Genomic DNA, 15,239 nt, shown 5'->3' on the forward strand with positions numbered 1-15,239 from the left:
TGTTACACAGCTCTGCGGTTCTCCTCACGATACCTTATTACTGCAGGAAAGGGGGTAGTGTAGACAGCCAGGTGCCTCCATCCTCATTTCTCTGTCCAGCATTGACTACCATCCTTAAATTGGCATTTCATTGGTTTGATAATTTCAGATAACATTTCTTGGTTTGTGCATGAATATACATACATGTTCAATGTGGAAACCAGAGCCTTAACCATTGAGATATACTTCTAACCCCTGAATACTTTTTAATGTTTTATGTAATTGACTATTTGTATTTCTTTTATAAATTGATAATTTGTATTTCTGAACTAGGATATTTCTTATTTTATCTCTTATTTTCTTCTAGCTCTTTTATAGTTTTTTCCTTTTTTATAATTTTGTTGTCAGGTAGTTGTTTTTTGTTTTTTTTTTTTTTTTAAGATTTATTTATTATTATATGTAAGTACACTGTAGCTGTCTTCAGACACACCAGAAGAGGGCATCATATCTCTTTATGGGTGGTTGTGAGCCACCATGTGGTTGCTAGGATTTGAACTCAGGTCCTTTGGAAGAGCAATCAGAGCTCTTAACCACTGAGCCATCTCTCCAGCCCCCTTTTTTATTATTTTACTGTATGTGTGTGGATACTTTGCCTACATGTCAGTTTGTGAACTACTTGCATGTAGTGCCTGCAGTGGCCTGAAGGGGGCAGTATATCCCTTGAAACTGGAGTTACACAGTTGTGAGCTGCCATGTGGATACTTGGAATGAAATCCAGGTCCTAAGAGCCATCTCTCCAGCCCTTATACTTGTGATTTAAGTGGGATGTATTGTATTTTGGTTCACTTTATGTATGAGCCAGGGTTGCTAACTTAACTTTTCCAGAAATAGCATTTTCTTACAGAAGTTAATTGAATGTTCCCTTTTGGCTTTGATCTTTCATAAACTTAATATAATTTTTAAGGGAATCTTTTTTAACTTTGAGGTATATAATATTTTTATGTCAATCATTTTATAAAGTGAAAGCTTTGTATAGTGCCTTTTAATAAGTGAATACACGCATGTACACATGCATATCTTTAGTCTTGGCTGCTTGCACTCAGTTACTCTCTCAAGTTCTTTCAGTTTTCCAAGATTTCATTAAAATGTAATGTCTTTTATGTTCTAAAGATGTTATAAACATGTGATGTGGTAGATTCTGAAATTCAGAAACACTGAAATGAATGTTTATTCCTTTGCTAGCAGGTTGTCCAGAGCATTGTTCACCTCCACGAACTCCTTAGCATGCTACAGGTACATGTGCCATCTTTATCTATGTACTTGCTTGTTTGGAGAACAGAGCCCAGAGATTTTGTTGACCTCAATTTCTGGGGTTTATAAGTTACGTGTTGGTGAGTGAGACAAAGATTGGCTTCCAGTTTAGGAAATGAAGACATTACAGCATGTGAGGCCTTCCTTCCCCAGAGGCTGTCTCACCTTAGAAAACTTTTCCTTATCTCTCTCTGGTATTTGTATAGGGTGGCTCTCTACTCTTCCATACTTCCCAGGGACTGTCCTTGTTCTATTTCCTTTCTTTCTTGAAGAGTTCACCTGTCTCCTTCCTACCTCTCCCTCCTACACAACACACACTCATCCCACCCCAAAGTCAAGTCAAGAATTTCAGAAAATGTATGCCCATGGCTAGTGAGATGGTGCAGCAGGTCAGCATGTCTGTCCTAACAACCTCAACTCAATCCTTAAGAACCACATGGTAGGAGAGAAGTGACTCCCACCAGTTGTCCTCTGACCTCCACATGCTCCCTTTGGCACATACATGCTTGCACACACAAGAAAAAGACGGGCAACCAGGCTTGGCAAAATTGAGTTCCCATATCTTTGACACTATTTGAAAACAACCAAAGTTGCCCTGGAGCATATTATTACAAGACCAAACCCTTAAAACTCAAAGGGGAGGGTCATTCTGTCCCAGTGTTCCTAGAGGGGGGTCAAGGAGGAATCCCTGGAGGTGGCTTTTCTCCTGGACCTGAATTCCATGACTGTCCCCTATGCCATGACAGGGTGTCGTGCTACAACAAGACAGCTACATTGAGGACCAGAAGCTGGTGCTGACAGAGAAGGTACTCACAAGGAGTGCATCCCGCCCCAGCTCTCTCATTGAGCAGGAGAAGCAGCGGAGCCTGGAGAAGCAGCGCCAGGACCTGGCCAACCTGCAGAAGCAGCAGGCACAGCACCTGGAGGAAAAACGCCGACGGGAGCGTGAGTGGGAGGCCCGTGAGCAGGAGCTTCGAGACCGAGAGGCCAAGCTGGTCGAGCGGGAAGAGACAGTCCGCCGTAGGCAGCAGGACCTGGAGAGGGACCGCGAAGAGCTCCAGCAGAAGAAGGGCACTTACCAGTGTGATCTGGAGAGGCTACGGGCTGCCCAGAAACAGCTGGAAAGAGAACAGGAACAGCTGAGGAGGGACACAGAACGGCTCAGCCAGAAGCAGATGGATCAGGACCTTTGCCAGGTACCCAAGAGTCTGTGCCAGGCCACCAGACAGGGAGGAAAGGGCTCCCTATTGTGAAGACCAGGTAGTGACTGAGGGTGATTATAGGCATCCTTCCCTAAGAGCCACATGAAAGTGAACAGAAGCTGGGCAGTGGTGGTGCACACCTTTAATCCCAGCACTTGGGAGGCAGAGGCAGGTGGATTTCTGAGTTTGAGGCCAGCCTGGTCTACAGAGCAAGTTCCAGGACAGCCAGGGCTACACAGAGAAACCCTGTCTCAAAAAATTAATTAACTAATTAATTAGTTAAATAATTAGTTATATAATTAATATATATAAATTATATATAAATATAATAAGTAATACATATAAATAATAGTTAGTTAATTAATTAAATAGAAAGTGAACAGAAGAGAGGTTCGTGTTGTGCAGCAACTTTGCTTTACCCTGAACATGGGAAGGAAGTGAATCTCTCACTTGAGGAGATTGAAGAGAGTGCCAGATATGTACAGAGGAGTTAATGGGCCCTTCATGCTAGCAAGCACTTTCATCAGCCACCAGCCTGGGTCAAAGTTGCCTCAGCATATCTGAGAGAGTGGCCTTGCCCTATATAGCACATGGGAAGTCAGGCATGTGTTGCTACAAATAGGAAGCATAGCAAGGATAAAGGAGGCCTTAGGACCTACGTGCCTGGGATCAGGAGTCAGCAGTGATTAGCTCTGCTGCAAGATAGAGACCCTGTTCTGAGGATCAGCAGGGGTCAGTGGCATGTGAAGAGCCTAGCAAGTGATAGAAGATGGTCACCTCTCTTGTACACAGATGAAATCTTGGGCACGTCACCTGCACTCTGTATGTAGTGCCTGATTCGGTTTGATGCTGTTGCATGCTCTTTTCTGTGTAGCTGCTGCTTGTTCTATCATTCAGTATGTGCCTCTGACGTTATATAAATGAGATCATCTGATTGCCCTGAAATATGGACCCTGGAAACAGATAGATAGTTTGGGAGTGTGCACATCTCCCTGTCTTTTAAAACTATGGTCCAGGATGGTGAGATGGCTCAGTGGGAAAGAGCACTGACTGCTCTTCCAAAGGTCCTGAGTTCAAATCCCAACAACCATATGGTGCCTCACAACCACCCATAATGAGATCTAATGCCCTCTTCTGGTGCATCTAAAGACAGCAAAAACTTTGGGCCTGAGTGAGTGGGGTTGACTGGAGTGAGCACAGGTCCTAAAATTCAATTTCCTACAACCAGATGAAGGCTCACAACTATCTGTACAGCTACAGTATATACGTATACATAAATAAATCTAAAAAAAGAAGGTAAAACTATAGTCATACTGCCCTTTAACTGACCTTGGACTGTGAAAGAAAGCTGAAGGGATGTCTCCCAGAGTCAGGGAAAGTGTGCTTTCAGAAGAGCCTCTCAATTAGCTGGGAGCAGCAAGTGGCTCCGTTGCACTTACCAGCAGAAGGGTGGATCCACTCAATCCTAATACAATCAGCAAGACCTTGACAAGGGAGGGGTGGTTCTCAGGCAACAGAGAACACAGATAGGATGACGCACTTCTGCTGACCCTCTAGCCTGGCAAGGTTCATAGTCTCTGTGCCCTGAAATGACAGCCTGCATTCCCATGTGCATCGGTCTTTACATGAGCAGCCATGCTGTTTCTTCAGGATATGGAAGTTCTTTCCTGAGGTGCCCCCATCAAAAGTATGAATGGTGTCAGTATTGGAGGTGGTGGTTTAGCTCTTAGTCCTGATTACAGTCAGTTCCTTAGAATGTGACTTCCAATTTAACTGCCTTCTCTTGAACATGTGCAGGTTTCAAATAAACATGGCAGGCTGATGCGGATCCCATCCTTCTTGCCCAATCCGGATGAGTTCACCTCGCCGTCTGCACCTTCTATAACCAAATCAGGCTCACTGGACTCTGAACTCTCAGTGTCTCCTAAAAGGAACAGCATCTCTCGGACACAGAAAGATAAGGGGCCTTTCCATATACTGAGCTCAGCCAGCCAGACAAAAGTTCCAGAGGGGCAGAGCCAGGCCCTGTCCAGCACCTCCACTTCCACCCGACTCTTTGGGTTATCTAAGCCAAAGGAAAAGAAGGAGAAAAAAAAGAAGAGCAAAGGAAGCCGCGCTCAGCCTGGTGGTGAGTTGTCAGAGTGGGTGGGGAGGGGCTGAAAGTAAACCACAGTTCAGGCATGCAACAGTCATACTGGCTGCTGCCCACTTACCAAGAATACTTGTAAGGACTACGGACTACAGACATGACCCATTTGGTAAAGTGCTTGCCATTCAAACATGAGGACCAAAATTGTGTCTCCAGAGGTAGGAGACAGAGGCAAGAGGATCCCTCAGCTCACCCACAAGTTAGTGTAGACACATTGGTGAGCTCCAGGTTCAGCAAGAGACCCCATCTCCAAAATAATAGTAAGCCTCTGGCATCCATGCACATAAGACACATGAAAAAAAAAAGTGCTTCTGCAAGGGCTGGAGAGATGCCTGAGGTTAGAGTGACTGTCCTTACATGACACGGACCGGCCAGTGTGGGCCTCCTAAACCCATGTGGGGAACAGGGTCCTAGTCAGGTAGACAAGGCATTGGCGAAGAAATGACAAACAGACACAACACAAAGGAGTGTGGTATCTGAAAGCAATTTGCACAAAGTAGAAATCAGGCTTATATAGTATACAGAGAACAGGGCAAATAACAGAAGTCATATAGGCAGGTAGTGGTCACATCAAAGTCAGTAAGATCAAACAGCCGGGTGCAAGGCGGAGGAACAGTGGTGTCCTCCTTCTTGGGCTATTTTGGTAGCCCCAAGTAAAATTCTCAGGTTCTGTCTGAGGCAAGCAGCTGGAGGTCCTTGAGAATAACCTTGGCTATAACATAGATAATTAGCGACGGAAGCCCTATAACTTCTCTCTGGTAGTAAAACAATTTTGCCTTGTGTGGGAATGCTCTGATAATTAGTGCCTAGCTGCTATCTCTAACTATGGAGACACCCGGTCTGATAAAGACAGCTTCTTTGTAGAAATTCCAAGCTAACTACAGCTAGGAAATCAGTTAGGATTATTGAAACACTGTGAAGGCCGGGAAATAATGTTCAATCTCAGTTTAGCTAATAATGAAATATTTCTTAGGGCATCTTTATGCCTGAATAAAGGAAGCACGCAGATCTCTCCACAGACTTTAGCAGAAATCAATCTGGAACACTCTGAGCTAGGAGATGTCAGCGGTTGACTACCTCAGGAGACTGACTCCTTTGGAAGTGTACGCCTCAGGTCTATGATCAGGTTTTTAGGCCTGTCCAGACACCACTGAAGTAGACGAGTTCTGTGTGACACTTACAGAGGGCTCAGGTTCAGCTCCCCACACCCACACAGCAGCTCACGTCCACTTGTAACAACAGTTCCAGGAGATCTGAGCCCCTCTTCTGACCACTGTGGGTTGAATGTATGCATGAACCTGGTATACATACATACATGCAGGAAAACATGCATAATCTTTCCCAAAAAGAATGCTCGTCTGTAAGTAACCTAGACTTTGTGTTCTGGGCCTCTGCACGTAGAGTGCAAGTCTCATTTCTCAAGCATTCTCTCAGCTGGGGAACTAACTCACCTACCCGAAGTCACTCAAGCCTTCTCTGCCTTGCTAGGCTTACTTCAGTAACCAATAACAGTAGCAAGATTGGGTGTTGAGCCTTCAGATGTGTAAGGCAGATCATATGCTCGCTTCCCTGGGAGAAGATAGAAAATGGAGCTGAGGGGCTGGAGAGATGGCTCAGTGGTTAAGAGCACCGACTGCTGTACTGAAAGTCGTGAGTTCAAATCCCACCAACCACATGGTGGCTCACAACCATCCGTAATGAGATCTGATGTCCTCTTCTGGGATATTTGAAGATAGCTACAGTATACTTACATATAATAAATAAATAAATCTTTTAAAAAAAAAGAAAAAGGAAAATGGAGCTGAGAACTTCTCTAACGGAGCTCATAGAGCCTCGCTGTTTGTACTTCGCATTGTCCTGGGTCCCGTACTGTGCCTTCACAATAAGACTGAACGCTCAAGCCATGCAGTGGTGGCACATGTCTACTTCTTAGGCCTAGTTACAAACATGAACACTAGTGCTGTGTGAAAGTTAACCACTTTGCAAACTCTAATCGGTATGTGCCAAGAACCCCATTTACCTGTCCGAACGTAGAAACTTGCAGGAAGCGATCGATGTCAGAAGGGCCATGTTCTCACTCTTGGTTTCATGTTTGCAGACGGCCTTGCTTCAGAAGTACCAGCAGAGGGTGGTGAGATCTTCTGCTGAACCATCCTCTACCGGGGCAGCCACTTTCCAACCCTGAGCTGACTGTGGAGCCGCCGGTGGAGACACCAGGGCAGCCCTGCTGCCCCTCAGCGTCCAGTCCTCCTGAGCTACCCCAGGTCCTGCACAAGAAGGAGCAGCACCTGTGTGGGGGTGGGGACAGACACTCAGACTCCACTTCAGCTGTGACCTGTGACTGCCCAGGGCTTGGGTGGGCCTGGCCTTACTCAGGGTACGACACTGAAAGTAGTGACCCTAGAAGTAGGTAATAGTCTGAGACATGTCGGGATTCCCTAAAAGCCAAGGGGTTTTTTCCAAATGAGGCCTGAAACTCTGCCTTGCATTTTGGGGGAATGCAACCAGAGTCAAGAAGCAGGTAGTGCAGACTTTGTGTACAGCTGTGTACACAGTGCTTCTCAAACATCAGGATAGCTTAGCCAAGAGCAAGCCTCTGCCTGGCCAGGTGGCGTGTGGGTATTCAGTATTTCACCCTGTGGTCCTTCGAGATTGGGTCCCTTGAGATGGCCCCTGTGCACACCCCACCCCTCTTTGTATGTACCCCTCGTTTCATTTTAGGAAGAACAACAAATGTTTGTGAAACCAGCAAGCGGCCTGATGTGTACCAAAAAGCAGGGTCTGCACTGTCTGTGTGTCCACACTCTAGGCTGAACTAGCTCACTTTATATTCAAATCAGAAAGAGACAAACCGCCTGTCCTAGATGCCTGTCTGCATGCTCTGGGCACAGAGGAAGTAGAGAGGCCTCTTCACCACTGTCCCCAGTATGACACTTTCTAGTTGTTACTGGTCCCTATGGGAAAGCGTGCACCCGGTTAATGCTCCCAGCCACCTGCCCTGGGGCTAGCCTGTATCCTGGGGCTTCTCTGGGATTACTGGCGAAAAGTAGGTTCCTATGCAGGAGTTAAGTCTGTCTGGTGGTTTTGCCAATACAGAGAGGGAGCTGGCCTTTAAGCACGGCTGTGTGCACGCCCCTCGTTCACACGTCCTCCTCACATAGGGTTTTCAGATGCAGTTTGCTTGGTTGCGCTCTTACCCTTGAAGCTGTCAAATGCTGCCTGTCTCTTCTGGCCCTCTGTCTCCATGAGTGCATGCTTGAGGCCTTCCCCAGCTCGTGTGTGCAGGACAGTTCATTGGTAATGTACCCTCTAAGGCTCACATACTCCCCAGGAGGGACTCAGCTGAGGCCTGTGCTTCACATGTGGCCTTCAGTCCCTGGTCTTGCCCTCAGAAGCACGGGGCGGCTTTGAACAGTTGTGCAAAAACAAACCTGTAACTTGGTGCTTGTTGATGACCTGCAAGCCGGTCTCGCAGGGACACATATTTATCTTTCAGTTTACTTGAAAGAGTTCTGGTTTAAATTTTTTAGCCTAAATTTGTTTTATTTATTTTGTGTTTGTGTTTTGTTTTATTTTATTTTATTTTGAAAGTGAACCAGTACTGGCCCCAAAGTTTAAACCATCTTTTCAGTACAGAAAATGAAGTGTCTGTCCAAGAGCGTGAAGGTCCTGAAGAAAACTGAGGTTGAAGTCCTCTTCTGTCCCATTCCCATTTTTTCATAAGGGACATTTGTTCTCTTTTGGAAGTTTTTAAAGTTGCTCCATTGGCTACTTTTGCCTCTTTTTTGACAAGATTGGTTTGGCTCTTTAAAGTCTGGGGTTTTTGTTTCGTCGGCTGGGTTTTTTGGTTTTTGGTTTGGTTTGGTTTTGTTTTTTCCCCACTAAAGCTATGATGTACTTCCCTCGAGAACCCTAAGAGCAAGAAGCTAGCGGCTTCCTTCTCCACGTCCAGCTTTGGCTTCTCTGGCTGTCGCAGCAGAACCTGCCATGCCTCAGATCCACCACAGTGTTTGGATGGCTGTTCTTTGGCCTCCGCCTCTGAACGCCCCCTCAGGGAGACTGTACCCTTCCACAGTGAAGCACTTCAGTTTGAGGGGAGGAGCCTGACTCCCACCTGGACTTGACAGAAAATCAGACAGAGCCCTTGCCCTCTTCCCTGTGCAGAGGGTCGGCCAGTGACCATCTCCAGGATCACTGGCACATTCAGTGAGCCACTGTCCACCCCGGGAAGCTTCATCCCTGACCCCGTGCCCTCTGACCCGACCAGCTATGTTGTGTTTGGCTTGTTTTGGTTGTTTTTAAAAAACAATTTCACTTCTACCCACATTCCCCAAAACAATGGTCAGTGACAGTTGGGAGAAGTTAAAATCAAAAGTACCCCCTCTGCATGTCCCTAAGCTGCCCAACTTCCTCCAGGAAGAGAACCTTTTGCCAAGAACTGTTTGACCTGCCTGCACAACCTGGTCCCCTCAGACGTCTGTCACGCTTGGGGAATTGCTGCTTGAGCTCTGGCGTAGGACCCTGAAGATGGCGGTGGCTGCGTGAGCAGCCGTCTGTGGGTTCTCTTCTGTGAGAAGGGTGGTTTTCTGGGGACCAGGATTGTGTCCTGTCCTGTTCCCCATACTGAGAAATCATGATTTTTTATATCAAGCTAAAGAAATCATTGCTTTGGGGGACAGGTGGAAATTGACCCCAGCCTTGTGGAATCTAGTGAACTTTCTGGAAGATTGTATCTTCTCTCAAAGATTATAATCATCTCAGTAGCTGTCATCCCATCTGGATGACATGTGCACTTTAAATGACCTCTCATGAGCTGGCTTCATCTTTGAGACAATCAAATCTGTTAACTGTTTTCTTAGAAGATGGAGAGGGTTAAAATAAAGACTTGCCAGCACGCCCCCCACCTCCCCGCTCTCCTGGAAGTCACCTGCAGGGAAGCAGCCCTCGCCATGATTGATTTTTGTTGTTGTTGTTGTTGTTTCAAAAGGTACGAACTGAGTCTTTGAGGGCTACACCACTAGCACTGCCCATTGCTAGTCCTGCCCACCCCCACACTGGTTCTTCACAGCCTCCCTCAGCAGTAGCAAGCACAGATGTGTTGAACCCTTCAGGGTAACATTAGTACGCACAGGCTTAGTAAAGGACACAACCTAGGCCCATAGGCCAGAGCTTGCCCAGAGTCCTCGCCGGACAAGTTTGCAATGTCTCTTTCTATCCCTGAGGCTCTTGTGAGCTCACCCACTGTTCTTGCCAAGGCTCTTGGTATTTCATCGGACTTAAGTTGCCTTTGACATGTACCCAGAAGACAGTCCTGGAGTGTGGGCTTCCTTGCCTGGACCCCTGCGAATGGGTGCCTTTACAAACACACACACACACACACACACACACACACACACACACACACTCTTTTTTGTTTTTCAAGACAGGGTTTCTCTGTTTAGCCCTGGCTGTCCTGGAACTCACTCTGTAGACCAGGCTGGCCTCGAACTCAGAAATCCGCCTGCCTCTCACTCTCTCTCACACACACACATACACCAGCCTTCCCTGCAGAGACCAAGGGCATGATATATTTGGGTTCAGCTCCTTGTTTTCTTTCATGTAGCATAACATTCCTAGTTAACTAGACTTTGGAGTCTGCTGCCTGCTGGCCAGGTGGAGAAATGCAAAGTATTCTAATGCTGCCATAAGGGGGATTGGTGACAGGGGCTTTTCCTGCACTCAGCAAGATTTAATGTGTCAGATGATCAACAAGTCCTGAGTTACTTCTCCATCTCAACTAATCCGTAAAGTGGGTGGCCCCCACCACTGCAAGTGTGCCCTGCGGAGAAACCAGGCAGGTGCCGCTGCCACAGACCCCAGAGGGCCTCTGCAGGAAGCACAGAACCTATGCCTTAGAACCCTCCTAGCCTCAGCTGCCCTGCCTTGGTTGCCACCTGCTGGGATTGGCTTGTCTCAGGTTTCCTCCTGAGGCCTGGGCTCTACTGAAGGTGGGCAGGATACACCTATACCTCTGTTCTTGTTAAGTTGTCTCCAATTGCTGTATGAACATTTCTGTACTAAGCCCTATTAAGTAAAAAGTTGGGTTAAACCCAAGCGCTGTATAGTAATTTGTAATTATGTATAAAGTGAAGCAGTTTTGAACTGTAAAGATTTTCAGTGTGTTTTCTGGAAATTTGCCACAACATACTGGCTTTGTATTTTATTTATCATCCTTTGTAGTTATTGGCTTCAGACTCTTGTAAAGCCCCCCTCAGACCTTTCAAAAATAATAAACGTCCTTTGAAATCTTCATCTCTGCCGTGATGTGTTTGTGGTAAGGGAGTATTCACCTCCCAACCCTGGCAAGCCACCTGTTTCTGTGCTGTTGGGAGCCAGGGCATAAGGAGAGATCTTCAGGGTCACTGACACATAACCTAAGCCAGAATCCAAACCAGACTTCCATGAAGTCAGCACAGTAAGGTTCAAGCTGCTCTGCTGTCTATATGGTCCATCTTGGTTAACTCAATCTCAGGGAGCAAGTCCTGTGTGCATGGAACACTGCAAGCCATGCCAGGTAAGACTGGTTGGTCCACACACAGCTTGGGCTGCTGTCCCCAGGCCTGGCCTCCTACTGCTACGAGTCTCATCCAAGCAGATCAGCTAAAAGGCTCTTTGGTCCCTCTGGATATTAAGGAATTATACCATCAGAAGCCATGGGCAAAGCTCCCTGGGATCGTAACTACCTCTTCGATCCCAGTGACCAGCCTGCCAAGCTCTCCAAGGTCCCTCTCTACCCATAAACTTGAAAGTGCATACATTTTTTAGCAGAGGTATGTGTAACCTTAGCAATAGCCATTCCCCCTGCAAGTCCCTGGGATCCTGACCCCTTTTCAACATCTTCTGCCCCTGGCTGTCTGACTCCCCCACAGAGCTTCCAGCTTGGCTCATCTGTCCCACCCTACTGGGTCTGATTGCAAACTCTCAGCTTCAAGAACAATGGTTCCTGTGGAGGCATTCACTTCCACTGTAGCTGGTTCTGAGCCAGAGACAAGGCTCTTATCTGGCAAATCTGAGTCAAATCTGGTGTTGGGGAGGGGTTGGGGGAACTGGCACAAAACACAAGAAGGCTCAAAGAAGCCTGGATGGCCATTCTGTAGGATGGTGCCCTCCAGCTGGTCCCAAAGAGAGACCATTGTGCATAGGGCCTCCACCATAGCACAAACCTGCTGTGTGAAAGTGGACACTGTTGTTTGAAGGTCCCCATCCCAAGGGATTGCCTATGGCAAGGGTAGCGGGTTATATCTTTTCTATTAGGGACCTTCAGGGAAGCTCTGCCTAGAAAGCCAGCATGACTGCTTCACACAGCCAGACAGAAGCCTAAACCCACACAGTAGGGAAAGGGCAATAGGAAACCACAGAGACTACATATCCAGGGAAGGAAGAGTTTGCAAATGAGAAAGGCGGGTTGCTGTTCATGGTTTTAAGATTTCCTTGACAGCAACAACAAAACTGAGCATAGCAACAAGCTGCGGGCATAAGATCCCAGTGGTCCAGCTCTGGGGCCTGGAATTCGCCTCTCAGCCCATGGTTCTGCCATCGAAGGGCACTCCTGAGGTATCAGAAGTGGCAAGTACAGACATGGAAGGGCCTGGGAGTGCTGAGTGTCCCAGCTTAGAGGAACTGAGCCAAGTATTGCCCATAGCTCCCCTCTGCCATCCCGGTTCCCAGGATACCCGAGTTACAGCTCCCCCACCTGCTTTCATATGGTAATTACTCCACAAAGCTTCCAGAAGCTTGGGCTTCTCTTTACCCAGCAGGGATCAGGGAACTTCTTGAGCCTGCCAGCAGAGAGCTAGACCTCATTTCTTTGTCTCCTGTGAGCCATCCTGAACTGCCCACCCTTCCCAGCCACTGAAGGAAGTGGGGCCTGGCCCACCTCAAGCTATGGTAGTTCCTTACCTTGTTTGAGTTCCTGTCCTGACTACAATATAGAAGCCTTAGCCAACTTGCTTTTGTCATCTTTTTTTTAAAAGAGTTGTTTTGCTTTTTAAAGATTTATTTATTTTAGGTATGTGACTACACTTTGCTCTCTTCAGACACCAGAAGAGGGCATCGGATCCCATTACAGATGGTTATGAGCCACCGTGTGGGTGCTGGGAATTGAACTCAGGACCTTTAGAAGAGGAGTCAGTGCTCTTAACCGATGAGCCCTCTCTCCAGCCCACGGTCTTTTTTTTTTTTTTTTTCCTCATAGCAATAGAAACCATTGTGTCTTAGTCAGGGTTGCTATTCCTGCACAAATATGACCAATGACCAAGAAACAAGTTGTGAAGGAAAGGGTTTTTTCAGCTTAAACTTCCACATTGTTGTTCATCACCAAAGGAAGTCAGGACTGGAACTCCAACAGGTAAGGAAGCAGGAGCTGATGCAGAGGCCATGAAGGGAGGTTACTTACTAGCTTGCTTCCACTGGCTTGCTCAGTTTGCTTTCTTATAGAACCCAAGGCTACCAGCCCAGGGATGGCACCACCCACCAGGAGCCCTTCCACCCTTGGTCACTAATTGAGAAAATGCTCCACAGCTGGATCTCATAGAGGCATTTCCTCAAGGGAAGCTCCTTTCTTTGTGATAACTCCAGCTTATGTCAAATTGACACCAAAAAACCCAGCCATTACACATTACTAAGACAAATGCGAGCTGGGCGGTGGTGGTGCACGCCTTTGATCCCAGCACTTGGGAGGCAGAGGCAGGCAGATTTCTGAGTTCGAAGCCAGCCTGGTCTACAGAGTGAGTTCCAGGACAGCCAGGGCTATACGGAGAAACCCTGTCTCGAAAACACAAAACAAAACAAAAAAGACAAATGCGTGTGTGTGAGGGGGAGGGGGTGAAGGGCACAATTTGTGTCATGAAGTGTATGTGGGTATCAGAGAACAACGTTATGGAGTGAGTTATCCTTCCACCTTTACATGGATGGCTTCAGGCCTGCACAAGCACCTTCACCCACTAAATCTGTTATTTTTGAGACAAAGTATCACTAAGTAGTTCAAACTGGACAGAAACCCACTAAGTAGCCCACGCTGGGCCTCAAACTCAAAACAAAAAAAATCCCTCTGCCTCAGCCTCCCAAGTGCTGGGATTATGTTCATAAACCACTATGCCCAGTCGTTTTTTTAGACATTTCAAGCATCATGAGTTAGTCCATCATCCATTTTATGAAATACCCGGGACCTCTGACAAAATCACAGCTATATTTAGGGTGGAACTTTCCCAGTTCCTGAAGAAGTTGAGGATAGAAGCAGATGGGATGGTTTGAATAGGTATGACCTCCTTAGACTCTTAGTTGAATGCTTGGCCCACAGAGATTAGCACTATTGGGGGTATGGCCTTGTTGGGGTGGGTGTGGCTTGTTGGAGGAACTGTGTCACTGTGTGGGTGGGCACTGAGGTCTCATACATGTCCAAGCTATGCTCAGTGTGGCAGTCTCCTGCTGCTGCCTGCCAACCAAGGTGTAGAACTCTCAGCTGCTCCAGCTCCTCTGGAACCGGAAGCCAGTCTCAATTAAGTGTTGTCCTTTATAAGAGCTGCTTTGGTCGAGATGTCTCTTCACAGCAACGGGAACCCTAAGACAGTGGGGTATGCCAGCTAGGAAGGCCTCATAACACGTAGGAACTGAGGGATGCCAAGGAGAACCTGGCAGCCAGGTCTGCTGTGATTGTTAAGTATGCACCTCAGCCACTGGGGGCCTGCGGGGGTGAAATCTAACACCCTTCCTCCTGCAAGATATTTTATCTTGCAGCAGATATTTTATCACAAGGTGAGATATTAACATGGAAACCTCGCTGATTCCAAATGTTCATTTTGTTGTTATTGTTTGTTTGTTTGTTTGTTTTTCAAGACAGGGTTTCTCTGTGTGGCCCTGATGTCCTGGAACTCCTTATGTAGACTAGAGTGGGCTCAAACTCAGAAATCCACCTGCCCCTGCCTCCCACGTGCTGGGATTAAAGGCATGCATCACCACCGCCCGGCCAAATGTTCATTCTTAATGAGTAACACACAAGACTTTTTTTATAACAGTCTGACCCCTAATAACACGACAAGCATGTCTCTTGCATCTTTGTAAGTCAAAATGTCCTTACTGGTATAGCAGGTACAAAGCATAATGCACCTCCACTCACAATGGGTCCCAACAAGCCTACCAGAAACCACCAACCAGGAAGACAAAGGCACCCCAGATAGCCACTGTCTACCTGCATGGGCACAGGAGCCCATGGAGCTGCCCACTGAGGAAAACCAAACAGGAAGCTCCAGGTGGTTTCTATGGAATTCAGAATGTCACTTTTTGTGAGTGGTATATGGATGGATAGGTGGGTGATTGCAGTGACATAAAATGAACAGAAAGGCATACAAAGACAGGCTATGCTGCTGGGCCTTTGTCAACAGAATTCCAAAGGTGTGGCCCTTTCAGTGACCTGTGCCTTGCTGTCTTCCTCCCCTCGAGAGGGCCCATTCTTTTTTTTTGTTTGTTTTTTGGTTTTTAGAGACAGGGTTTCTCTGTATCCTTGGCTGTCCTGGAACTCACTCTGTAGACCAGGCTGGCCTCAAACTCAGAAATCCGCCTGC

At 47.1% G+C, this 15,239-nt stretch overlaps 1 protein-coding gene across 10 annotated transcripts in view; it reads left to right on the forward strand.

Annotated features, from left to right (window-relative positions):
* Nucleotides 1–10,932, forward strand: part of Akap13 (A-kinase anchoring protein 13) — a 303,651-nt gene extending 292,719 nt beyond the window's left edge. For 9 of the 10 annotated variants that reach the window (XM_031387008.1, XM_031387009.1, XM_031387011.1 and 6 more), the window contains 4 exons: nt 1,222–1,272; nt 2,037–2,486; nt 4,290–4,620; nt 6,740–10,932. In XM_031387008.1, the coding sequence (XP_031242868.1) occupies nt 1,222–1,272; nt 2,037–2,486; nt 4,290–4,620; nt 6,740–6,789 (882 nt within the window). In that variant the 3' untranslated portion in view covers nt 6,790–10,932. The remainder of the gene's footprint in view (nt 1–1,221; nt 1,273–2,036; nt 2,487–4,289; nt 4,621–6,739) is intronic. The other variant, XM_031387010.1, reaches the window with a different exon arrangement.
* Nucleotides 10,933–15,239: the final 4,307 nt, after the last annotated feature.

The sequence above is a fragment of the Mastomys coucha genome, unplaced genomic scaffold, assembly GCF_008632895.1.
Source record: "Mastomys coucha isolate ucsf_1 unplaced genomic scaffold, UCSF_Mcou_1 pScaffold21, whole genome shotgun sequence".
Classification (NCBI taxonomy): domain Eukaryota; kingdom Metazoa; phylum Chordata; class Mammalia; order Rodentia; family Muridae; genus Mastomys; species Mastomys coucha.